The sequence below is a fragment of the Colobus angolensis genome, unplaced genomic scaffold, assembly GCF_000951035.1.
Source record: "Colobus angolensis palliatus isolate OR3802 unplaced genomic scaffold, Cang.pa_1.0 Scaffold113, whole genome shotgun sequence".
Classification (NCBI taxonomy): domain Eukaryota; kingdom Metazoa; phylum Chordata; class Mammalia; order Primates; family Cercopithecidae; genus Colobus; species Colobus angolensis.
In genome coordinates this window covers 139,867-166,191 of record NW_012112364.1, presented here as the reverse complement: position 1 = coordinate 166,191, position 26,325 = coordinate 139,867, and the positions used below count along the sequence as shown (strand labels likewise).

Genomic DNA, 26,325 nt, shown 5'->3' with positions numbered 1-26,325 from the left:
AATTTAAATGAGGCTAGCGAGTATCTGTTTGATGTTTGCATTCTTATGGGCTAGGAAACAAGGCACAGGTCCCTAAAATTAACATCTAGGCGTCACTTTTTGGACTGACAAGATACAGACTCGTATATGGTTTCAGCCCCATTCCACCCACACTGTTCCACATACATTATCTCAGAAACTCTGAAAGGAAGTGCTTGTTCTTTGTTAGTGCCATTTTTGTCATAAATGGCAAATGATTGGAATATTATCAGTTAATTCATGTTTCAATTTTCAGTGCTATTTTAATGAACAAGCACTTTGTAACTAGCTCATTATTACAAGCCTCCATTTTTCTTTCTACATTAAGACTCCAGATGGAACCATTCTTTGACTGATGGATGGACTCATGCATGCTACAAACCTGAGTTTGAAGAAGCTGAGTAACGCAATTCTAATGATTTTTCTTTTCTCTTGGAAAGGAGTATTTATTATGGTCTCTTAATGATTAAGAATTAGATCATTGAAATCAAGACATATGAATAGCTAAGGTTTTATTTGTTATCATTATTTGCTGGGCTGTTATCTGATTTGGAAAAAAAAAAAGTAGAGAATTGACTGAGGTCTTTTTTCTGTGTTTAACCTCCTTCCAGTTACCTGATTTATAATATTGCCAGCTGTCACAGGTGCTTTTGTGTATAGAAAGAAGAGGAAGAACGAAGATTTGTCCTCTTCTGGCTCTAGCCTCCTTTTGTTTGGATTTAGATCTTGGTGGAGAGACCTGTCCCGCTCCTCTCTTCTGGCTAGTGAGTCTTCCACAAAAGCCACTGCCAGGAGCCAGTAGGCTCGCTCAGGAAGAGCCTTTCAACAAGGATGTGGCACATAAGAATGGAAGCATACATTCTTCTGTTACTTAGAGCTCAGGTTCTAGAGTTAAGTTACATGGATAAAAGGAAGCATACTCTTCTCCCCAAGAAGCAGCAATCCACTGTTGCCTGACAGCTTCTGACTGGCTGCAGAAGGTGCAGGCATCCTAAATACATAGACCCTAACTTGCATAAATAGCGTCAAACAGAGCCAGCTTAGTGATCCAAGGCCCACTTGATCTTTAGACCCTGAAGGGTAGGCGTCCTTTGCTACCCTGTCTCCCTCTTCCCATCATGCTCAGACCCCAGGCAAGGTTCAAAGCAGTTGAAAATGGGCTTTTCTTCTAGTGATGGCTCATTAACTAATATCCTGAGTCCCAACTGGAGAAATATCTTGCATAAATTACATACCACCTTTTTTCTCAAGGAGCTTAAAGTGCTTAATATGCGTCAGCTAATGCTCTTCCACATCCTTCCAGATTAGTGTGAGACAGTGGAATCCCCATGAAATGAAAAGGAAACATGACTGGCTGCCTGTGCTTTGGGTCCCAACTCTGTTGGTGAATTGGTTTGGTTGGTATAGCGATGGGGTTTTCCCTTGACCTAATTGACATTTTCCTCCATCAGCCCTAGTTTTGGTATGGAGAAAACCCTCCTTGAGACCGCATTTTCATTCTTCTCAGCTTTCTTTCACAACGAACTGTGCAAAACAGGATAATACCAAGAAATTGAGTTAAGTGTCTGGACTGTATATTAATACTCAAAACAGAATGTGACATTTTAAGTGTTAAGGCCATCATGCCATGGAAACCACCTAAGTTTTCAGTGCATCTTGCCAGAGGAGCCAAAAGTATGGGCTCAGAGTTGAGTGCCACCCTCAGTGCTGTCAATCAAAACATGCCACGAATGGGAATGGACATAGAACCAGTTCCATAGGTAAAGTTCTAAAATTTGCTTTAGTTCCAAAAAAGATTATTTGTCCTTTTCTTGCCTCCCAGAATCCAGAAAATGTCCCTTCATCTCTGTCCCATCTGCTCCTGGCTGGGCTCTCAAATGTAGAAGGGTGAGCTGGGAAGCCACTGAAATGGCATTGCTGAAGCCGCCCTCCCCACCCACATGGTGAGTCTCAAATTCTTTCTCATGCCTTCTCCCGGTTTCTCTTTTCTCCCTTGCTTTCTGCTTTTTTCCTTTTCCTGCTCACGTGTCTTAGGCCTGCTACAGGACTCCTGAGATGTTGCTCCGGCCAGCCAGTGATCCCTGGGGCTAACGGGCTTGCCCTGGGTTTTGGGCTGCGGGGCTGGCCTAGTGGGGTCCATGATGCATTGGGTGATCAGTGCGGCTCCTGAATCAAACTAGTCCTGTGTGCCCTGAGGTGGCGGAGGATGGAGCAGGGCAGTCATCGGGCTTAGGAAGGATTTCTCTAACACTGAGTAACATGAGGATTTAGCAGTAGTGTTCTTCCCTTGTCACTATTTCTCTATCTGGAGTTACATTCTTGTTAGTCAAAAAAAAAAAAAAAAAGCACTATTAAAAAATCACAAAAAGCAGCTGGCTCCCACGGAAAGGTAAAGGTGTAAACTTATATATGCATAATACTGGCAAAAGCTAGTTTCCCGGGGGTATAAATACACATGTGCTTCTAGAAATAAGGCTTTGTGTCAAACTCTAGACGGGCGGGGTGGAGTACAGGACCACCGAGTTGTAGTCTGGGGGCGGGGAGCAGCACGCAATTTTCCTTTCCAGCTCAGCATTGTCGTAGGTGAACCTGCGCTTGCCTTCGCTGATGTGCCCACAGCTGGAATGGCAGAAACTGGGCCTGCTGGCATCAGAAAGCCTCGACTCCTTACTTTTACTGGTGACTCTCAAGCTAAAGAAAGAAAGGAAAGAAATCAGATGTTCAAAATTGGTTTTTAGAAAACAAGACACTAAAATCCACTCTCTGAGTGCGTCATTTGTTCACACCTGTCCTAGAGTTTGTGGTTTTTGAAACCCCCTCAATTGCTGTCAGATTTCCTCTGTTCTAAAGCTGCACACGGCCTCCCTCCTAACAGCTGGGTGTCATTGGGCAGAAAGACAGTGGCTGGGGGAGGGTGTGAAATGTCTGCTAAGATAACACAAACCCATAATCCGGGTGGAAAGTAACTCCAAGACTTGGGAGCAGCCCTCTCCTATTCTCGGGTCAAACAGCTTCTGTGGTAGGCTGAGAAATGCTTCCTGCCCTCCAAAATATTCAAATTTTTCATATGTTATATCCCTTCTGGCCTCCAGAACTGCAAGAGAATAACTTTCTCTTGTAAGTTGCCAAGAAAACAGAAAATAGAGCTTCACACACACAGGTGAGTGCCCCTCTTCCTGTCGTGCCTGTGTTCTAGAAGAGGAAATGTTTTTAGTTATGGTGCTACTTGTCACCAGCAAGGCTCAAGGGTGGAGAAACTTGCTTCTGGGTCCTCTGCGTTATATCCAGACTAGGACAGACACCTGAGGAGGAAGGGCTGCTCTTGCCCTTTAATATTCATTTGAATTTTTTATTTTCAAGAGATCTGGGATGAGGAGGGGAACCCGTGAAGCATGTTTTAGACTGGTCTGGACTAACATATCCATGTTCTATCGTTTCAGTCTCAGAGTAGAGGATACAATTTATGGCTTATGTTTTTCTTTAACAAATATCTAGATAAAATTAGTCACCACCCATTTTCTGAGGTGTTCCAAAGTAGGAAACAAAAGAGCATGTATCCTACCTTCCCCTTTGATCCATTCATTCCTCGCTGGTGCCTCTGATTGGCTGTAGCTCAATTCTAATACCACTGTGCTCATGTGAAGAGGAAACACGCACACAGATGTTCGCCTGGAAATGCCCGTCTTTCCCATTTACTTGTGGTCAATGAACTGTGCTGACTACATCACTTGGAGGCACTTGTTGCCATTCTTTGATTTAGATCAGGGTTCAAAAACCCATATCTGCCCACCGGCTGGTGTTTTTTTTAATGAGAGCTTTATGGAGGTAGAATTTACATACTGCATAATTCACCTATTTAAAGTGTGTAAGCCAATGGTTTTTTTATCGACACCAGTTGTGCAAACATCACCATAATCAACTTTAGAGAGCTGCCACCATCCCCCAAAACTCCTACCCATTAGCAGTCTTTCTTCCTCACACCCTCCAGCTCCAGCCCAAGGCAACTACTGGTCTACTTTCTGCCTCCAGATTTACCAATTCTGGGCATTTCATATAAAAGGAACCATACAATATGAGATATTTTATGACTGCTTTTACTGAGCGTAATATTTTCAAGGTTCATCCAGGTTGTAGCATGCATGCATACTGCATACTTTTTATTGACAATTTTATATTGTGTGGATATACCATATTTTATTCATTTAGTCATCAACTGATGGATATTTAGGTTGTTTCTACTTTTGGCGATTATGAGTAATGCTGTTACGAACATCTGTGTGCAAGTTTTGCTGTGGACATCAGTTTTCATTTCTCTTGAGTATATGCCTAGGAGTTGAATTGCGGAGTCTCGGGGTAACTGTTTAACCTTTTAGGGCAACAGCTAAACTGTTTTCCAAAGTGATTGTGCCATTTAACATTTCCACCAGCAGTGCAGGAGGGTTCCCGTGTCTCCATGTCCTCGCCACACTGACTTCATCTAGCCATCCTCATGGGCGTGTGGTGGTACCTCCTGGTGATCTCTTTCCCTTTTTTTATCCCTCCGTCACCCAGGCTAGAGTGTAGTGGTGCAACTGTGGCTCGCTGCAGCCTCAATCTCCCAAGCTCAAGTGATCCTCCCACCTCAGCCTCCCAAGTAGCTGGGACTAAAGGCACATGCCAGCACGCCCAGCTAATTTCTGTAATTTTAGTAGAGACAGGGTTTTGCCATGTTGCTCCTGGACTCAAGTGATCCACCCACCTGGGCCTCCCAAAGTGTTGAGACTACTGCATGAGCCACCACGTCCAGCCCCTCATGGTAGTCTTGATTTGTATTTCCCTAATGGCTAATGATGTTGAGCATCTTTTCGTGTACTCGCTGGCCATGCTCACCTGTTTCTGTACGTTTTCCCCAGAGCTTGGTGCTCATATGTCCCATTGGATGTTCCCCTTTTTTTGCCCTCTGGGGGGAAATGCTTTTCTGCAATGCCTGAACACTACAGTTCAGGAGGGCAAGTAGTCCTCAAACATCCCTCATTACACCACCTACCCCAGCATCTCCCCTCGTGCCCTCCATCAGCTGATCACAGAAAAGATACCCGATGCTTACTCAATCTTGAGCGAGGCCTTGGGTTTGCTGTCAGTCCAGGTGAAGCGCTTCAGCATGGGAGAAGCCAAAAGAGTGCTGCTGTCCCCCTGGTAGTCCTGCAGGGAGGAGAAAGGTTATACTCTTGCCTGGCCCAGCGGGAGTCCATGCTGAGCCTGAGGGATGATCCTGGGATGCATCTGTTGATCCAGACTCTGCCTCACCCTCCACAGTCCCCGCCTATTGAGACAAAGCATTTTCTCTAAGTTGGCCACTACAAACTTGACCTGCTGCAAATCATGTCTGATCCCCAGTGACTTTGAGGCCCTTCCTGAACATGAAGTAAATACATTTAAGCAAAAGGGAAAATGGCAAGTAATAGGTTAACATTTTCCATAGTAAACTGTGATGCAACTTATTGCATAAAGATACTAAAACTAATTTGGCTAATCGCGATTGACTATGAGTATGCCAGAGTAGCGGTGGCCGCCACAGACACGAATTCTAAGAAACCGTAAAGACATGGTTTGATTTTTTTTCTTAAACTTGATGGAATTCTCAGCCCCCACCCCCTACCCCGTGGTTATAGTCTCCAGCAATTAGATTTCCTTGTTGGTTTCTCTTTGGCATTGAGTTTCCTGCAGACTCTTTACTACTTTGTTAATACAGCATGTTCCAGTAAGTGGATCCCACGCTTTGTTCCTGCCACCCTTTAAGACTCTTACAGGGCAGTGTTCTTAATTATGAGTAAACACCTAAGCAAACAAAGAAGCTGTCATCATCCGCCACTGATTTAGGGTTGGAGGGTGAAGGTTGTGAATTCTTTCACGTTTTGCTCAGTATTTTTCCCTCGGCCTTGAAAACAATGTACCAAGCAGCCAAACAATATATCCATATACTTTACTTTTATATTCTTCAGCTTATTTTTGATGCTTAAAATAGTTAAAATAATCTTTCCCTTTATCCGGTGTGTCTGATAAGGTTGTGGTGTTTTTTTTTTTTTTAAGGATGACTGTGCTTGCCTCAAGGCCACACTGATTGTAGTGATCACCTTCACACGGTTGTTGGCCTTCCAGGCCTTTTATGGGACATGGTCATTGCCAGACTTCTTTTTTTTTTTTGAGAGACAGTCTCGCTCTGTTGCCCAGCCTGGAGTGCAGTAGCACGATCTCGGCTCACTGCAACCTCCGCCTCCCAGGTTCACGCCATTCTCCTGCCTAAGCCTCCCTAGTAGCTGGGACTATAGGCACCCGCCACCACATCCAGCTAATTTTTTTGTATTTTTAGTAGAGACTGGGTTTCACCGTGTTGGCCAGGATGGTCTCGATCTCCTGACCTCGTGATCCACCTGCCTCGGCCTCCCAAAGTGCTGATATTACAGGCGTGAGCCAGCGCGCCCAGCCTCACCAGCACTTCTTAAACGTTAATGTGTGCAGGAATCCCCTAGGGATCTTGCCAAGGCGCACCTGACTCAGTGGGTGTGGTGGGTGCTGAGAGCTAGCATTTCTAGTCGGCTCCTAGGCTGTAGGAACCTGCCTATCTGGAGATCACACTTTGAGTCCCAGAGGCTGCAACATCAGAACTGCAGTATCGCTCCTGCCCATCCTCCTCTCCTCCCCTTAGCCCCTCAACCCCACATCACAGGGCTTTAGAGAGAAGAGCTGGTGAGGCCTCTTGTTTGCCAGGCTATACTGGTTGGCTTCTCCCAGTGTGGCTGGGTAGGAACATGGCCACCTCAGGGGAAAGGAGCATAAGGCTTAGGTGGACCCCTCCCAGCCTCAAGGCTGCTTGCAGGAGAGCGCTCTCTGTTACATCACAAAGCCCACAACCCACACAGCTGGGAGTTCCTCTGTTACTCTGAAAGCAAAGCTGCATCACTGACATCTAAGCAGCTTAGAAATACACAGTGGAGTTTCCTAAGGGTCTAAATTCCTACCACGCAGGGACTTGGGTCCTGGAGTGAGTTCATGGAACTCCACTTTCAAATTAGCTCTGCACAGCTAGGTCTAGCTGTCAGTCCTCTCGACACTGTCATTTCAGCCACTCCTGAATCCAGACCCTCGCTGACCAAGAGCTACCACACTACTGGCGTTGGTGTTTGGAAGGGATCTGAAGAAGGGGTCTGTCGGCGTGCACTGGGTACCTTAACTTCATGACTTACGTCAAACATGGAGGTGGCATTTGGTAAAAGTTCTTCAAAGGTTTTGATTCTTTCCAGGCTCATGAACTTGAAAGCATTTACATATCTAATGAAGAAACAGAAAGAATGATCTAGACAGGAAAAGGCATTCAGCTGTAATGAGTCAGGAGGCCACAGGCATCCTTTGCCAGCTAAGAGGAACCAACACACCAACTGGAATCACCCAACTCCTGAGGCCCCAATCTCCCCGCAGGGACCCCTGGGAATCCTGACGGCTTTGCCACTGCCTCCCGTGGTTGTCAGTTCACATTCTGTAGTGTTGAGGAAACTCCCAGAGGGACCTGCTCGGGTCCGTTGTGAAATCGGAGAATGCCAGGCCTAGGAGAGCCTGGAGGCATCATCTCGTCTGAGTGCCCAGTGGTGCAGGAGAGAAATGATGTGCAGGGAAGCGATATGACTCTAGCGGGTACTCCGAAGAGGATGTGAGGCGGCAGAATGACCTGGCATGGCCGCATGGCTAAGCATTATTTAATGGCATCATCGAGTGCTAGCGCCAGGCTTGTATATTTTTTCTGTGATTACAGATTGGGAGAATTGGCCAGTGTTGTATGATGCCTCTATAACTACCTACTGACTTTTGTTGATGATCTATTAGGAAGGACTATTGGAGACATCCAGTCTGTGGTTACTCACAAGTCAAGTTCACCTACTGACTGAATTTCTCAGTCCCATTCTCTGTCACTCTCTGCCAGTCCCAGTGTCTCGGGCAAGCTCCCTACTGGCCTAAGGCTAAGCCCCCTTAGAAAGGTCCACATATAACGGACATGCCACCCACGCCTCCCCTCCCTCTCTCTAACCCAGCCAGACCTTGCCAATTTATTTAATAGTTTCCCAACTTCACAAAATGATGACTCATCTGCTTCAGCCTCTCGGGCTGGTTGTGAGGCCTGAACAGTGAAGCTGACCTGTAATCCATCACCACACGTCTGGATGTGCCACTGGGTTTCTTTGAGTCCTGTCACAGGTGGGTAGCAGTATTTTCTTTTTTCTTTTCTTTTTTTTTGGAGACAGAGTCTTGCTCTGTCACCCAGGCTAGAGGGCAGTGGCACGATCTCAGCTCACTGAAACCTCCACCTCCCTGGTTCAAGTGATTCTCCTACCTCAGCCTCCCAAGTAGCTGGGACTACAGGTACATGCCACTGCACCCAGCTAATTTTTGTATTTTTAGTAGGGATGGGGTTTCACCATGTTGGCCAGGCTGGTCTTGAACTCCTGACCTCAGGTGATCCACCTGTCTCGGCCTCCCAAAGTGCTAGGATTCCAGGCGTGAGCCACTGCGCCCGGCTGCGAGCAGTATTTTCTGACTGCTGCAGCTCCTTCCCATATCTTCCCTGGTGGCTGAACTGAGGTCAGAGCCACACGAGCTGTGCCTACTGCAAAGAGAGATGCTAGAGGTCCATAGCACGGTCTGGAAGCCCTAAAAAGAGTCCTGACTGCATCGGGTACAGGGAGGGAGGGTCAGAACTCCTGGGTTAGAAAATTATTCTGCCACTTTCTAGCTACACAGTTTCGGCAAGCCTTCCCCCCGGGAGCCTTAAGGTTTCCGTTTATGTAACAGGAATGATATGTTCTTCCCAAGACTGCTCTGAGCATAAAAGGAGTTGATAGAGGGAAAAAGCCTAGCACCATGCCAGACCCAGCACGTGTCTGTGTAAACATCAGCCCTGCCCAGGTTTCATGCATGCGTAACTGTCAGTCCTGAAGTCAGGCCCCGGGGCCAGCAGTGGCCACAGTACATATTTGTTCCCTTGCCTTGCCCCTTCTCCAGTTCCCTCTGCAGTAATACGGGATAGATTCATTTGTTAGGTCAAAACAAAGCAAAACAAATGAAAACACAGCTCGCTTCGTTTGTTTAGTTTTATCTAAGGTTTCACCAAAAAATTCAATGTCGTGGGGAAAAGAAAAGATGGGGGAAGGTTCTAGAATAAGATAGACAAGAAACTTTAGAAAATGTAATCTGTTATTCTTAATTGGATCCTGCTTTTTACAAAAAGATGTAAAGACACAGGTGAAATTATGGAAATTTGACTATTAGATGGCATTAAGGAATTTATTTAGTGTGATAATTTTGGTGTGGTTTACACAGGAGTATGTCCTTCTTTGAGTGCAGTCATGCAATCATAGCTCACTGCAGCCTCCATCTCCAGGGCTCAAGTGATCCTCCAACCTCAGCCTCCTGAGTAGCTGGGACTACAGGTGCACACCACCACACCCAGCTAATTTTTTTATTTTTAGTAAGACAAGGTCTCTCTATGTTGCCGAGACAGATTTTGAACTCCTAGGCTCAAGTGATCCTCCCACCTCAGTCTCCCAAAGTGCTGCGATGACAGGCACAAGCCACTGTGCCCAGCAATAATAGCCTTCTTCCAAAATGTATACCAAAGTATTTAGGAGTAAAGTGCTATTATGACTTAAGCCTCTTTTTAAATGATTCAGCAAAAAGAAAAATCCAGAACAAACACAATCATAGAGAGTATAATAGACAAAATAGGGCAAAATGTTAACAGCAGTTGAATTTAGGGGATGGGATATGGGTGATGATCACTACACAATCTCTCTTTCTTCCTTTTTCCTTCCTTCCTTCCTCCCTCCCTCCCTCCCTCCCTCCCTCCCTTCCTTCTTTCCCTCCTTCCTTCTTTCTTTTTCCTTCTTTTTTTTGTTGGAAAATTCTGTGATATAAAGTTTGAGAAAGAAATCTTACCTGACATCATCAGAGCTTTCTGAATTAAACTTCGGAGCTGAAATACCTTCCTTGAAGAAGTCCTCAGAGAAGGCAGGAGTTGAGTATGTAAACCCACTGTTTCCTGTCAGTATGGCATTGATTGGGATGTAGTCTTTACCATCCTAAAATACCAAAGATAGAGCTCTCATTGCATCAATTCTGACTTCAACAATTTCTACGAACCATTATGTCAACTTTGATTTGTCATTCGCACAATCTTGGTTGTGTTTTGAGAAGACAATTCTGTACATACACACATATACACACATACACACACTTTTTTAAAACTTCTCATCTCAGCTATTCTAATAGCTCTTAAAAAAACAAATAAAATGCCCCCCGATGTACACTCAAAGGCATTTTGATGTAGATAAATTTAATTTTACCTGTTGTACATTTGCTTGAAGCAAATCACCTAGTTTTTCCACAAGTTCTGCAAATCTTGGCCTTTCTTTTGGGTCTCTGTGCCAGCAGTCCAGCATGATCTGATAGCTGGTGGGGAAAACAGCAACAGAAATAGCTGGAGAGCAGTGATCATCCTATGCATTGCCTTACGTACTGCAAAGGGAGGGCTATCATCCGAACAAAGACCAAGCTTTCTGTACTATGTGACCCTGCTTCATTTTTAGGTTTGGGTTTATAGCACCAGCACTTAAAAGGCTGTCTGGGCCAGGTCCTGCAGTCAGTGGAAAACACGTCTACCAAGACAGACTAACCAACCCTCCAGAGCTCATGGATACCCAGGTTCTTTGTTGTGCCTGTGGCCTCTGCAGGTGGAAGGTCTGAGTTCTGTGACTGAAACACAGCTATTCGGAAGGGAAACCCCACTGCTCACTGCAGTTCAATGTGAAGTGGAGGACTCCTCCCTGCACTTTCAGAAGTAGGACAATGTCCTTTAAGTTTAAAAAAAAAAAAAAGGTCATACAGCCATAAATATCAATGGCCGAATAGTTTGTAGTACTTATTTCATTCTCAGGTTGTAACAAAGGTTGGTTTAGCTGGCTTCTTAAAAAGCATGTGGCATTTCCAAGTCCTCACACTTCCCTTGATGGACTAAGCAGTGGAGACCAGTGGGGAAGGTCCTGTGTACATGACTGTGTCACTTCCAGAAGCTGAAGCCCCAGTGTGGAGCTTCTGGGGCTGTGAGCAAGGTTCCTGTGTGTAGCTGATCATTCTCCCCCAGCACTGCAAAGCCGCTGTTACAAACTGGCCTCCCACCACTCAAGGCACACAGTACAGGCTGGGCACCTGGATATGAAAACATTTGTCCTAATAGCACAGAGGTCAAATCTTGTCCTGGGATTCCAATGTCAACAGATTCCTCTGCAATTCTTCTCTTACGTTTTATTATTATTATTATTATTATTATTATTATTTTTGATGCAGAGTCTCGCTCTGTCGACCAGGCTTGAGTGTAGTGGCATGATCTCAGCTTACTGCAACCTCCGCCTCCCAGGTTCAAGTGATCCTCCTGCCTTAGCCTCCTGAGTAGCTGGGATCACAGGCACCCACCACCACGCCTGGTTAATTTTTGTATTTTTAGTAGAGATGGGGTTTTATCATGTTTGCCAGGCTGGTCTCAAACTCCTGGCTTCAGCTATTCACCAGCCTCGGCCTCCCAAAGTTCTGGGATTACAGGCATGAGCCACCGCGCCCAGCCTCTTCTTTACATTTTAGATGTAAAGGCATCAGGCTCGTCTCTTGGGCATGTCTGCATGGAATCGAAGTCTGTACCTACCGCCCTCTCTGGAAAACACAGGCCAGAGGTCCACACACACACTGCACTAAGAACTGATTCTCCTTGAACCTTTCGCTCTTCAAGGGATGTTTATTATACGTTACCTCTTCTCTCAGAAGATGGTCTGGATGAAAAAGGACTCTGAGTCACACTCAAATCTGAATGGGCTCCGAATCTGATTCCCACCCTCTGGGTGGGAATCAGGCTGTAAGCACTGTGTGGGCAGGGCCTCATTTCCACACCTCTCGCCTACCCCAGGGCCATAAATATCTGCTAAAAGAAGTCAGACTCGTCTCCGGGAAGAGATAACTCTGCTCCTTCTGTGAATTCTTCAGCTGTACTGCAGACGTTACTTGTGCTGGGAGATGCTTGTTGCTGGGGAAACAACCTGAGAAAGCCCAGTTCATATCCTCCCTTGGACACTTCTTAGAGGTATGCCTTTAGGGGGCGCCAATGGCTCTAGATATCTCTTAAGTATATTCCTATTTTGTTTCAAAGTATACGAGGTAGCTGCCAAAGGCAGTAAGACTACAGGAAGGTAAAAAAAAAAAAAGAAAAAAAAAGAAAAGAAAAGAATCCAGGTGTGGTGGCTAACACCTATAATCCCAATGCTTTGGGAGGCCATGGTGGGACAACTGTTTGAAGTCAGGAGTTCAAGATCATCCTGGACAACATAGCGAGACTTTATCTCCACAAAAAATAGAAGAGTTAGTCAAGCATGGTGATGCACGCCTCTAGTCCCTGTAGTACAGGAGGCTGAGGCGGGAGGATCACTTGAGCCTGTGAGGTTGAGGCTGGGCTCCAAAGAGAGGCCTTCAGGCAGAGGCTCTGGGCTCGTCTCCTCCCGCACCATCGTCTCCCCACAGGATCAAGCTGCTGTCTGGGAGAGGCACCATCCTGAGCAGGACACTCCCTGATTTCCCTGCTGACACTTGTAAATGGAACCATCTACAACCACTTGCTGTTTTTGACTTTTGACTCTTGGATTCTGATTTTTAGTTTCCACACTTCTTGCCTAAAATCCAATGTGAATCATCTCAGCAAACAGCAAAGGAAAAGAAAAAACAAAATCAAAAAATTCATTGCTTATTCCCTTATTGAAAGACATCTGATTCAACAGTATCTGGGCAAGGAACCAGCAACTCAGTGTTACAAGATTTTGTGCCACTAAGTAAACAGGTTTAGTAAAGTTAAGAGACATTAGTTTGCATCCAAGCTGGGGACAAGGGGCCTCCAGGAAGTTTTCTTTCCAAGCTATCACCCAAGTTCCCAAATACACACCGCTTTACGCCAAGTTCAGATCACAGAATCCCAGTTCTGAGAAGCTGCACTTGGTCCTCACCCAGCCCTTCCTACTGTTAGAACAAACAAGAAGGAAATTACTCCATCAGCTTTCACATGCTTGAGAAAATGTCTGAAGGTTTGAAGTCTGGCCTTGTGAAGAAATATTTCACCAGAGCTTCTTACTTTTTAAAATTTCTAAAATCTCTCCCTCCTCAGAATTAAGGAACCATACCACTCTAGGTCGCTTGAGGCAAGGGAGCTACCTGAGTGAGGTTTATGTAAAGACTTGAAGGTTTGAGCAAGTCCAAGGCCATTTTTGGTCCAAAGCTGATGTGACTTTGTACCTCTGAGTTATTTCCGACCACAGCCTGGGTATGAATGGGAAACACATTCTGCAGGGGTGTAGGATGGTGCTGTGGTCTCTGGACTCAGGCTGAATTCGCTTAAGTTATTACCAATGCAGCCTTAGAGCACATCACTTACATGTGCGGTGCCTGTTTTCCCATCTGTGAAATAGAAATCATGGTAGTCCTACTTTATAGGACTGTTATGAGCATTAAATAAATTAATGCTTAAAATAGTGGCACTTATAAGCACCAAATAACTATTTAATCAGTATTATTCAATATTGTTAAAATAAAAACTAATTTCAGGCCAGGCATGGAGGCTCACTCCTGTAATCCCAATACTTTGGGAGGCCAAGGCCAGTGGATCTGGGCAAACTCCTGGAGCTCAGGAGTTTGAGACTAGCCTGGCCAACATGGAGAAACCCCATCTCTACAAAAAAATACAAAAATTAGCCAGGCGTGGTGGCACATGCCTATAGTCCCAGCAACTCAGGAGGCTGAGGAAGAAGCATGACTTGAACTCAGGAGGTGGAGGCTGCAGTGAGCTGAGATCACGTCACTGCACTCCAGCCTGGACAGTAGAGCAAGACACTATCTCGAAAAAACAAACAAACAAAAAAACCCCAACTAAACTAGTTTCATACTATTTAGAATTTATATGGAAGTAAAAATAAAAATTAATTTCATACTGTTTTCCATTTATTTTTAGGTAAAAATATTGTTATTTAATAATAACAATTATTAGTAGTAATTGAGAGCTTACTCTTGAGATTTTCAGACTATGTGAAGACTGGAAGGACATATTTAATTCAAAGCATGAGTGGCCATATCAGAGAAGCATTTCTTCTGAGGAATGTGGGGTCTGTTCCTAATTCAACGGCCCCTGTGGTCTAGGGACATCAGTCCAGAGGCTTGGGTTCTAAATGTCTCCTCTGCTTCTCAGCTGACAGACAGCACATTGCTTCAGGTCTCGGCATCTCAGTTTCATTACTTGCTAAATTCAGATTATAATAGCTGCCCTGACCACCCCTCAAGGTCTCTGGGAACTTCAAATGAGACTGTATGTGGGAAAACACTTAGAAAATCATAAAGTTAATCATCTAGCTCTATCCCCAGCTCTCAGAAACAGGCCTTGCCTCAGCTCCCTGTACTTTTCTGATGAGGGCACCATGCACCAGTGACAAGAACAGGTCCCCTCCCGCTTCCCTATGCTTGGGCAGAGCTACCCAGCCCTGCTGTTGGGCCTAAGTCTCCCGTCCACCTCTCCAGTTCCCCATTCTGGGCCTGACCTACCCTTACCCCGAGATGATGAAGGAAAGAGACACGACTTTGCCCTTTGGCCAAGCCCACACTTCCTGCATTCCCTGACTCCTTCTGAAAGGCCAGCCAGTGCTTCTGACAGGACCCCATTGTGTGGGTGGAAGGGGAGGGCCCCTGCCAGTTCAGGAAAGGTGGTGCCGCCTCAGGGAGGCCCAAGTCCTTGTCAGCAGCTCCACAAAAGTGCAAGTGTCATCACATTCCCGCTCAGGCCTCAAAGTGCAAAACATCCACAAAGCCCCAGGGAAAAAAGAGTGTCCAAGAGAGGCAAGCAAGTGCAATTTGCACAAGGGAGAGAGCCTCCCAGGACACCCTGAAAAGCCACCGACCAGGCAGCTCCAGACGCCTGCTGGGCCTATTCCTAAAGGAATTTTTTTTTTTTTTGAGACACAGTCTCACTCCGTCGTCACCCAGGCTGGAGTGCAGTGACGTGATCTTGGCTCACTGCAATCTCCGCTTCCTGGGCTTAAGTGATTCTCATGCCTCAGCCTCGCAAGTCGTTGCCACCAGGCCCGGCTAACTTTTGTAGTTTTAGTAGAGACGGGGTTTCACCATGTTGGCCAGGCTAGTCTTGAACTCCTGACCTCAAGTGATCCGCCCGCCTCTGCCTCCCAAAGTGCTGGGATTACAGATGTGAGCCACCGCGCCCAGCCCCTATTCCTCCTGAAGGATTCTTTTTTTTTTTTTTTTTTGAGACGGAGTCTTGCTCTGTCGCCCAGACTGGAGTGCAGTGGCCTGATCTCAGCTCACTGCAAGCTCCGCCTCCCGGGTTCACGCCATTCTCCTGCCTCAGCCTCCCAAGTAGCTGGGACTACAGGCGCCCGCCACCACGCCCGGCTAGTTTTTTGTATTTTTTAGTAGAGACGGGGTTTCACGGTGTTAGCCAGGATGGTCTCGATCTCCTGACCTCGTGATCCGCCCGTCTCGGCCTCCCAAAGTGCTGGGATTACAGGCTTGAGCCACCGCGCCCGGCCCCTCCTGAAGGATTCTAAGGAACTTGTATTGCCCACAAAGCCTTCTGTGAAGCATAGTCATGACGTCAGGAAGTTCCCCTTTTCCTCTCCAAGACCTGTTCTGCAGACCACAGCAACCCCTCATGGGTGTTCCGTGCAGATACAGGAATGGTCGTAAGATCCAGGTCTGGCCCTCCATCCCTAGGGCTGCTAGGTCTGTTGGGCTCCCACTCTGTGAGTGAGGCCAAGGTCTTGCATTCAGTTCCTGGGTGGCCTGTTTGTTTTGCCTGGATTCATACCTAGAAACTGAGTTTCTAACTTCAGTTCCCAGCCTGAGCCCTTGAAAAGTCACGTCAGTGGTCAGGAGAGGAAATAAGTAGGGATGGGTCAAGGGCCATGTGCCCCCCTATAAGAAAACACTCCCAGCATATCTGGGCCTGACGGGCTGAGGGGAGCATCTCTAAAGGAAACAAGAACCTGGGCATCTTCCAAGACTGGGACTCTAAGAATCCATAAAACATCCCCCCCTCAGGGATGCCCTGGTGAAAAGCGAGCTGTCAGATGGGGAGCGGAGGGCACCAAGGGCTCACATTTCAGGAGTAGAGTACTCAGGAGCTCTCATCCTCATGCCTTCCCTCAGGCGACTGCAAAAGTCCTCATCCATTTGTACTCCTGGGTATGGAGACCCGCCTGTGGGAGACAATGTGGAAAACACAGGGCCTATTATGGCTTCAGGGTACAAAAGATCAAGAGGGGACAATTCAGTGTTTCTTTCTTCCCTTTGAAGTGATGTCTTAGTAATAAATTCCCAGTGACTACAACAGATCTCAACGTACAGTACAACACACAGAGAAGCTCAGCGAGTCCTTGCTAAGGACACCCGCTTGGTTGGGTGGTCACATGGTGTGGGGCTGGTGCCCACAGGCCATTCCTATGGCTACTCCTGCCTGTGTGGTCAGAGGAAGAGGTGTCGTCTGAAGGGTCCTGGTCTTCTCCCCACAAGTAACTCTAAAGAAGTCCCATCATTAGAGACTCATCCTTTGGGTTAGCGAGTTTTCTTTTTTTTAAGAGACGGGTCTCCCTCTGTCACCAGGCTGGAGTGTGGTGGCATGATCTTAGCTCACTGCAGCTTCGAACTCCTGGGCTCAAGCAATTCTCCTGCCTCAGCCTCCAGGGCAGCTGGGACTCCAGGTCCTCACCATCACGGCACTTGGCCTAGGCTTCTTTTTAAAACGCCAATAGATTTGGGATAGGCTACATGGGAATCATTCACACTTGAGTGGGAATGACTTTAATTCACTCTCTTGCAAACTTCCTACCGTACCAGGGCTCTAGGAGTTGTGACAGGCCTGAGGGAAGGGGGGCTTTGAGCTCCAGGGCTGGGCTGAATGGAGTGGAGTGGGGTGGGGGCTGCCCGTGGTCAGGAGTCTGCAGATCTAAGAGCGCCAGAGACCTAAGAGGCCTAGGCTTTGCCTTCTGCCAGTTTTACTGCCCAGGATTCCCCTACAACCTTTCCTTTTAGGGGGATTCTTGCCAGGGTTGGGGGTGGCAAGGCCTTCTAATGCACTCTTGTTCTAGCCCTTGAGCCTCATCTACCTCAGCATTTGTTTGTCTGCACTTTCTAGTGATTACTGCTGGTAGGAAGCAGCTGGGAGACGTGCAGTGCTGGCACTGTGTCACTGTGGGGCCACTGCAGCCGCCAAGCTGCTTTCAAAGACTGGAAGCAACAGGTGCCTGTCATCGAAAGCAGGGGAATGATTTTCACACATTACAGGAAACCAGGGATGTTACTGGGTGACTTTTATTTGCTGTGAAAGGCAAATTTTTGGCAAAGCCCAGAAGACTCTTGGCTAGAACTTGAGTTTTGGAGGCCTCACATCATCACTGTGTGTCTGCAAGCAGATGTGGGCTCTGCACGCATCTGTGTGCTTTGAACAGGGCTTCTAGCCACCCATAGTGGATGTTTTTGCAAGCAGAATCAATACAACAAGTGTTCTTTACTGCTCATCCTGTATAATCCGGTGTCCAGAGCCGTATCATGTGCTAATATCAGAGGCACTGGAAAGGTCTCCTGTTTCTAACAACACTTTCCTCGCTGGGTTAGCTGAGCTTGTTATGGCCTTTCCTAGGAAGAAATTGTGAGGTGGTGGGAGATGCGGGGAGGGAACGGGCAAGGGCGTTAGAGGTGTGCGTGTTGAGGAACTGGAAAAGGACAGAATCGGGCAAAGTACAGAAAAAGATAAACCCGACTTCAGACTTTATACCCATCTGACCTTGCTCATGATCGTATAAAGCCCTTTTACAGTAGAGGGCAGACAAGCATATGCCATTACTCATCTGACAGTCTACATGGACCCATGGCACCCTAGGAGTTTTTGTTACAGTAGGAGCTAATCTAAAGGCTATCTAGCCAAAGGACATTCAGCAGAAGATGCAGACATTTATTTCTGGGCTGTTTGATCTCTTCCTTCTCCCAAATTTACCTAAGGAGAAGATTTCCCACAGCAATACTCCGTAAGACCACACGTCGCTCTTGGTGCTGTAGATTTTGTCAAAGATAGATTCAGGAGCCATCCATTTCAGAGGAAGTCGAGTCTAGAAGAGGGCAAAGGGGCCTTGAGCAGAAGGGCATGAAAACAAAGCACATTCAACTCAAGTGCCCATGGGGTCACCCCCCAGATAACATATGGCCCATAAATCATTTCCTAGAGCAGTTCTGGTTTCTAACATAGAGAACACCACAGTATGCAGTGTTATGCTAAAAGAGGGAGCTAGAGTGCTATACTGAGTCCAGTGAAGGCAGTACATGTTCAGTAAGCCCCTCTGATGTGGTCAGCATGTCCTCAACTGCATGGCTCTGTGAGAAATCCTCCCCGACAAAGAGAGCTTGCACTCCACAGGGACACTCAGGGCTTGGAAAAGGAAAAGTGATCTGAATTGGAGGATATCCTGAAAAATGGTGGTGATTTCTAAAAATTTTTCCAAAGAAGGAGGATTTTAAAAGCATTCCTATGCAAAAAGACAAGATTTCAAAAGTCACTGAATAGGGAGAGTATGCAAAAGCATCAGAAAGAAGAGAAGAAGGAAAGAAGTCAGTGTTGAAAGAGAATATACAGTTGGTTTTCAAGCATGTAGACAAATCTTCCTCTCTTTCAGATAGCAGGAATCCCCGTGAGTTAGGCCTCACCACTTTAGATGATGGGGACTGATGGGAGCTATGGGATAAAGGAGAGACAAGGAGAAAGGAAGTGGGAGGGGCAGGGAGGCTGACACAGATACAGACGAACAGAAAGGAGGGGTGGACTAACATGAAGGTGGATGCCCTCTCTCTAGACCAGGGCCCCAAGGAAAGTTTGTTTTCCTTTATTTTCTTTTATTTTTACAAAGGGTCAATGTGAACTCGTATGTTTTGCTTCTATACAAACAGACTGTGGTGCAGTGGCTCTCAAAGTATGGTCCTAGGACCTGCTATGTCAGCACCTTCTAGGACAAGCATGTCCAATTCCTGGCCCGCAGGCCACATGTGGCCTGGGACAGCTTTGAATGCAGCCTGACACAAATTCGTAAACTTTCTTAAAACATTATAAGATGTGTTGCAATTTTTATTTTTTATTTTTTTTTAGCTCATCAGCTATTGTTAGTGTATTTTATGTGTGGCCCAAGATAATTCTTCTTCCAATGTGGCCCAGGAAAGCCAAAGGATTGGACACCCTTGGTGCAGTAACTGGTTAGAAATGCAAATTCTCAGGCTCCACCCAAGACTTACTGACTCAGAAACTCTGGGGGGTGGAAGGCTTGTTAGGCCAGCGCACTGTAGCATAACACGCCTTCTAGGCGATATGTATGTTCAATTAAGTTGAGAACCACTACTGTAACTCACTGGTGCCCAGACACAAGCTTAACCCTCAGGGTATATAGGCTGGAGAAGGGAGGACATGGGAGGTCACCTACAAAAGTGAAAAATAATACTATGTCTGAAAACAAGCAGGGAAGAGAAGCCAGTGCGAGCCAGCAGAGAGATGCTAGGCACGGAAGGCCATGGGAAGTAAACAGTCTCCTCCATAGTCAGCTACTGCTGATAGTCTTCCCCACCCTTTCCTGAGACAGATACACCTGCTGAATCAATCACCCGGGTTTATCTGAGGGAAAGAGTCCAGGCTGTTCTTTTCAGTGGTACAAGGAATTTCCCCAGGATTCAAAGGAAGGTAATGCTAAGGTCTCACCCAGGCCCCACCAAACACTTCTCAGGTTAGCAAGTCTCACGCAGCGCTGCCCAAAGGACAGGTGGCAGGCCAGGCATTAGGGGAGAGCAGAACCAGGAGACAGTGGCCTTTCTGAGCCTTACACAAGGGCTCTCTGGGATGCCGCTCCTCTGGACTGCTTGTCTTCACAGAAAGCCAATGATGGTTTTCAGGGACTAGAGCTGAGGAAGTGTAAATATTTACCATTTCTGTTGTTTAAAAGTAATAGGACATAAATGAGTCAAATAAGCATCACACTGACTTACATCTCCTTTTCTCACATAATCGGGGTTCTTATAAATATCCCGGGCAAGGCCAAAATCACAAATCTTCACCACATTGTTCTCAGATAAAAGAATGTTTCTCGCTGCCAGGTCCCGATGAATGCACTATAATAAAACAGCTGCATAATCAATGCATTTCCTTAACCTAACCAACTAATTTCCTACACCTCTGCGTCATTGATCTTAATTTGGGAATCCATTTCTTTCCCATGCTGTGAAGGGAGCACCTCTCAGTGCACACTGCTACCATACACATGAAGAGCCTCTCTACAAATACAGGTTCCCAAGCCCCCAAAGTCAAGACATGTTCTGAATCTCCTGGGCTACTATTTGATCAGTGAAGCTGGTTACCTAAGATTTATCAGTGGGCAAACTTTCCCCACAGCCTTTTATCCTGAGCTGCCAAGATGAGATCTTTCTTCAGCTGCAGTTTTGTGGGAGGGCCCCATACAGCTGTATGAATAGTAGCTCTCCTATGAAGTCATGTGTTGCGATTTGGGCCAGATTTGAAAATGAGCCAGAGGGTACCGTGGAGAGCAGATGCCAGATTGGTCTAGTCTGACACCTGTGAGTTTTCCCCAGAATTCAGTTCTATCCACTGGTATCCACGACTCCTCATTCTCAAAACTCCTCATATCAGGGCAAATCAAGGTACTTGCAGTGGTGTTTGTTCTACATTTAAGAACACAGGTATCAGTAAATACTAGGAAAAATGAATTTACAGCAGAGGTGTGTGTCCAACCCTGGCAAAGAAGAAAAAACAGTGAACAGCAAGACTGACCTTTCTGGAAGACAGGAACTCCATGCCTCTGGCCACTTGAAAACTGTAAGAAATCAGATCTTCCATAGTGATGGGCTCCTTGTAGAAACCGTCAGAATCTGGAAAGCATTAGAACCGTAACTGTTTGTAATGGCTCTTGTTATCCCACCAAATCCCAGTTTATTGGAACAATGTTAGCAAAACATAAAACACACCAACAAGTAGATCAGAGTTCATTTTTAAGAGTATTTGAGTTTCAACATGAACACCAGAGATTTTTTCCGGGCCTCCAGCCCATTTTATCCCAGCATGGGGGCAGGGGGATGATCCATTAGGATGAAAATGCCTGAGGGGAGAAAATGGTACAGTTCCCTGTCAAAATTAGTAACTCTGTAAATAATCTTAATTCAAATCTTATCTCCTCAGGACATTACCATTCGACTCTCCCACGGATGTTTATTAGAGTGATAAATAAGAAAAAAATTTCAGAGATGCACAGTATGTTGTAAAAATATCTCAGCGCGTAGGACAGGAAGGAATTAATACCTACCCTCCTCTTCCTCAACATCACTCAGACTTTTATCTTCCTGAAACCCGGAGCTCGCAAAGCTCTCGCTGCTGGTGACACTATCTAGTCTTGGTTTCTTGCCTTGTTCCAGGCCTGGCTCCATTTTTTCTTTCTTAGGCTCCATGTGTAATGCTGCATCCTTTGAAGAGACCGAAAAGGACCCAGGTAAAAAGGAGCTCCAGCACAGTGTGGGAAACCAGTCCCTCAACTGGCAATTGCCTGATGAGAAATGAGAGCATTTCACTTCTCAAAATGGATCGTGAACTAGCGCAGGGGCCCTACGGTGTCCAGGAGCCTGACTACCTCTGGGGTTGCAGAGTCTATTGTGCTCTTGCCTAGGATTCTAGACAGCATCTTAGATCAGATAAAAAAAGAAATTAATAGTGGTGGGTATTTACTGAATGCTTGCTCTGTGTGAGCCGGTATATTAAAAGCTTTAGGTACATTTCTTGTTTAATGTTTCCAAAACAGGTTCAGAGAAGTAAAGTAATCAAATTCACACGCAGCTAATAAATAGCAAAGCTGGCCGGGTGCAGTAGCTCACGCCTGTAATCCCAGCACTTTGGGAGGCCGAGCCAGGCAGACTACCTGAGGTCAGGAGTTTGAGACCAGCCTGACCAATATGGAGAAACCCCATCTCTACTAAAAATACAAAATTAGCTGGGCATGGTGGTGGTGGGCGCCTGTAATCCCAGCTACTCGGGAGGCTGAGGCAGAATTGCTTGAACCCAGGAGGTGGAGGTTGCAGTGAGCTGAGATCACGCCATTGCACTCCAGCCTGGCCATGAGAGCAAAACCCCAGCTCAAAAAAAAAAAAAAACCTTGAACCCAGGATTGGTCGGTGCCCACGTCTGTGCCCTTAACCACTCTTCCATGCCACACGGCATCTTGTGAAGGATGACATCACTGCGAGGAAAGTGTCCCCAGCGTGCTCGGTGCTTCACTCTGTAACCCCTAGGAGGAGTTATAAGAGAAGGCTATAGTTACCGATGTCTCAGGTTTCCTTGGGGAGGGAGGGAACATGGACATTGCTTTTTTTCTCTTCCATTCAAAACAAAGATACGAGTTGATTATAACAAGGGTAGTAATGGCCTTTCACCCTGGACTGCGCATTCAAGCCCCGGTTCATCTCGCTCTTCCATTAATCATGCGATCCTGGGCAAGTCACCTTACTTTTCTGAGTTCATTAGCCTCTTCTGAAAAGCTCTATTACGCTATTATTTTATGATTCATAGGAAAGGAGTTGTCGGTTCTGGGTGCTCATGGGAAACCAGGAAAGATTTTTATTGCCTTTTGTAATTCATCTAGTAACTATGACACTCTAAAAACCTAGCACTTTCAGTGGCTTTATAATTAGACCATGTTCCTAGCTTAGATTCTGCTAGACAGTAATACTGAGGCAGAAGCAGAGAGGGACTGGGGTTCAGTGGTGTCCCTTGATCTATTTGCATGGTGTGGCAGTGCTAGGATTAACCCGCCTCCCCCATCCTTCCTGGGCTTTTCTAGAAATGTCACAAAGCAAGAGCGATCCCTCCACTAGAGGGCACAGTGGGAGCAAGCAGAGCACAGGGAGAAAGCTTCAGGAGGGACAGCCCTAACCTAGTCAAAAAGCCAAAAGGGCCCCAAGGTTCCCAGCCCCTGAAAAGAGACCTTCCGGGGTTGCAGAGGGCGGCAGGCCTCAGAGTAAATACCCGCTGCCATCGCAGGTAACCCACCTGAGGGCAGGTAAAGACTTCCACTATTTGTTATTGTGTTTCCACAATGCAGTTATATTGGATTCTGTTCATTTGGGGACTGGAATTTTATTTTTCACAAGATCTTTTGCGGGACAGAAGGCATCGGACAAAGCACTGGCAATAGCGTGGGGAGAAAAAAGCTCCACATGCTCACTCAGGGCTCTGCATGTGAAAACTCTCCATGGGCAGCCTTCGTCCCCAAGGCACCCAGAAGTCACAGCCTAGGCACATCCCCAAGGACCAAAACTCAGGCTCTCTCACTCCCTTCCTGACTCCCAATCAATGGTATATTCAGCTTTGCTTATCGGTACCACTTTGGTTAAATAAAGGTCATTTACTGAACTCTTGGGACTCTGGCAGAATATAGTGAATTTATTACAAACCATATTTAAGGATCCCAGTTAACTTATTTGGAAAATGAAGTATTCCATTTGCAATTTAGCCTTTTGGTTTTGTCTTTCCTTTACCTTTATCTTCCAAATATGAAAGACAGCCATGGATTTTCCACAAAAACACTAAGCTCCACCAAGTTGCACAGGGAGGCAAATCATTAAATATAGCCAGAGAAGGAAGCAAACTCTTCAAAACAAAGGACGCACAAACCCAAACGTTCCATCCTGCCCAGGTCCCTAGGGTATTCTGCTGGCTTAGCTCTTCCTGAAGTCAGTCCAAAATTTCAGGACTAAGGGGAATTTGTACTGCCCTCAGCCCAAGGCACCACTTTCCACTTTTTCTTATACTTTTTTCACCTTATTTAGTGTGGTGCACAGAAAAGGCAGTGGAGGAGGAGTCAAGAGAGCTGAGTTCTTTCTCCTTCTGACTTCACCTCATGGTAGGTGTGAGTCCTTAAGCCAATCACTTGACTTCTCTGAGCATATCTACAGCCTGCGAGTATGAAACAACTGATCACAAAGATCCCTTTCAGCTTCAAGATTCTAATTCTTAGGCCGGGCACGGTGGCTCACACCTGTAATCCCAGCATTTTGCGAGGCTGAGGTAGGTGGATCACCTGAGGTCAGGAGTTTGACCAGCTTGGCCAACATGGTGAAACTCTGTCTCTACCAAAATATTCAAAAATTAGCTGGGCACTGTGGTGGGCTCCTGTAATCCCAGCTACTCGGGAGGGTAGAGGGAAGAGGATCACTTGAACCCGGGAAACGGAGGTTGTAGTGAGCTGAGATTGCACACTGCATTCCAGCCTGGTGACAGAGAGAGGCTCTGTCTCAAAAAAAAAAAAAAAAGGGTTCTAATTATTAGAGGACCTGACTTAAACCTGGGGAAAATGATGTTCTTGCATATATTGCCTGTCTGGTAGAACACCTCTGTCTTTGATTAGATCAAAGTTTGAGGGATGAGAGAACTGGCCAGCTGTCCAGTGGTTCTTATTTGTGTGTGAAGATTCTTGCCCACATTATAAAAATGGGCATCATTCTTGGATTTCAGATATTTTATCCACCATGTAGATCAGTGGCATGAAGTTGGACTCACCCAATTTTTCTATCTTAGTAGGTCAATGATGTTGATGATGATAATGACAGTGGTGGTGACGGTGATGATTAACATTTATTGATGGCCGGGCACGGTGGCTCAAGCCTGTAATCCCAGCACTCTGGGAGGCCAAGACGGGTGGATCACGAGGTCAGGAGATCGAGATCATCCTGGCTAACACAGTGAAACCCCGTCTATACTAAAAAATACAAAAAACTAGCCGGGCGAGGTGGCAGGCACCTGTAGTCCCAGCTACTCAGGAGGCTGAGGCAGGAGAATGGCGTGAACCCGGGAGGCAGAGCTTGCAGTGAGCTGAGATCCGGCCATTGCACTCCAGCCTGGGCGATAGAGCGAGACTCTGTCTCAAAAAAAAAAAAAAAAACAAAAAAACAAAAAAAAAACCAAAAAACATTTATTGAATGTTTACCTGAGAGATTTTTATTCTCCCAATAATCCCATCAGCTGGATTCTATTATAAGCTTCATTTAATAAATGAGGAAACTGAAACAGACAGGTTGAGTAATCTGCGTTCCCAGATTTCATGAGAGGTAGAGACAGGATTTGAACCCAGGAAGTCTGACTCCAGAGTCTCAGTGCTTAACCACCACACTACATGGGTTCATCACCAGTGTTGTTGATTACTGGTTAATAATGTTGAATCACTGTCCTTTGGACTTCTTCAGCTCAGAGAAGGACACAGTATTGGTGCCATATGTCACACTGGCAAAGTTTTAGTAAATTATTTCTCTTCCATTCAATAATCTCTTTTTTTTTTGAGATGGAGTCTCACTCTGTTGCCCAGGCTGGAATGCAGTGACGTGATCTCGGCTCACTGCAACCTCTGCCTCCCAGGCTCAAGCAATTCTCCTGCCTCAGCCTCCCTAGTAGCTGGGATTACAGGCGCGGGCCACTACGCCCGGCTAATTTTTGTACTTTTAGTAGAGATGGATTTTCACCATGTTGGCCAGGCTGGTTTCGATCTCTTGACCTCACAAGATCCACCCGACTCGGCCTCCAAAGTTCTGGGATTACAGGCGTGAGCCACCGGGCGTGGCCCAATAATGTCTTTTAAACCTTGTTTGCCCTTAGGTCTTGGGTCCACATGTTCCTTTTACTACACAGCTTTTATTTAGTGATAAGGCTGGTTCAGAGTATATGCAGGGATGACATGGGTAGTGAGGGTGTCAGGAAGTGGGAGAAAGGGCAGTAGAAAGGAAAGATAATGCTTTCTGTCCCTAGCCCCATCATTGGTCTACTGCTGATTGTACAAGTCACTCAGTTGATTTAGCCTTAGTCAAAATCTAACCTAATAAATGGAGATAATTATATTAACTATTATTTTCCTTAAAGAAATAAGTGACTTGTGTATGTCTGCGTGTATATACACATGCACACATATATAGGAAGAGAAAGACAGAAAGTTATTGATAGATACTTAGATAGGTGGCTAGTAGATTTACTCTCAAATTATGGCTGCATACACACAAAGGGATCAAATGATTCTCTGTGCTATCCACACTAGAGTGTAACAGATTATGAGGGGGAAAAAAAACATCAAAAAAGGAGAAGCAGCAGAGATCGAATTTTAAGCTTAATCATTAACAGAA

At 46.0% G+C, this 26,325-nt stretch overlaps 1 protein-coding gene across 1 annotated transcript in view; it reads right to left on the bottom strand.

The window, feature by feature from the left end:
- Positions 1 to 832: 832 nt before the first annotated feature.
- LOC105524018 (vascular endothelial growth factor receptor 1) overlaps positions 833 to 26,325 on the bottom strand; it is a gene marked incomplete at its 5' end in the record, with an annotated part of 163,356 nt that continues 137,863 nt past the window's right edge. The window contains 10 exons of the mRNA XM_011959103.1: positions 833 to 2,709; positions 5,105 to 5,199; positions 7,242 to 7,326; positions 9,982 to 10,124; positions 10,389 to 10,494; positions 16,232 to 16,331; positions 18,125 to 18,236; positions 20,149 to 20,271; positions 20,948 to 21,045; positions 21,477 to 21,633. Coding sequence (XP_011814493.1) covers positions 2,508 to 2,709; positions 5,105 to 5,199; positions 7,242 to 7,326; positions 9,982 to 10,124; positions 10,389 to 10,494; positions 16,232 to 16,331; positions 18,125 to 18,236; positions 20,149 to 20,271; positions 20,948 to 21,045; positions 21,477 to 21,633 — 1,221 coding nt within the window. The remainder of the gene's footprint in view (positions 2,710 to 5,104; positions 5,200 to 7,241; positions 7,327 to 9,981; positions 10,125 to 10,388; positions 10,495 to 16,231; positions 16,332 to 18,124; positions 18,237 to 20,148; positions 20,272 to 20,947; positions 21,046 to 21,476; positions 21,634 to 26,325) is intronic.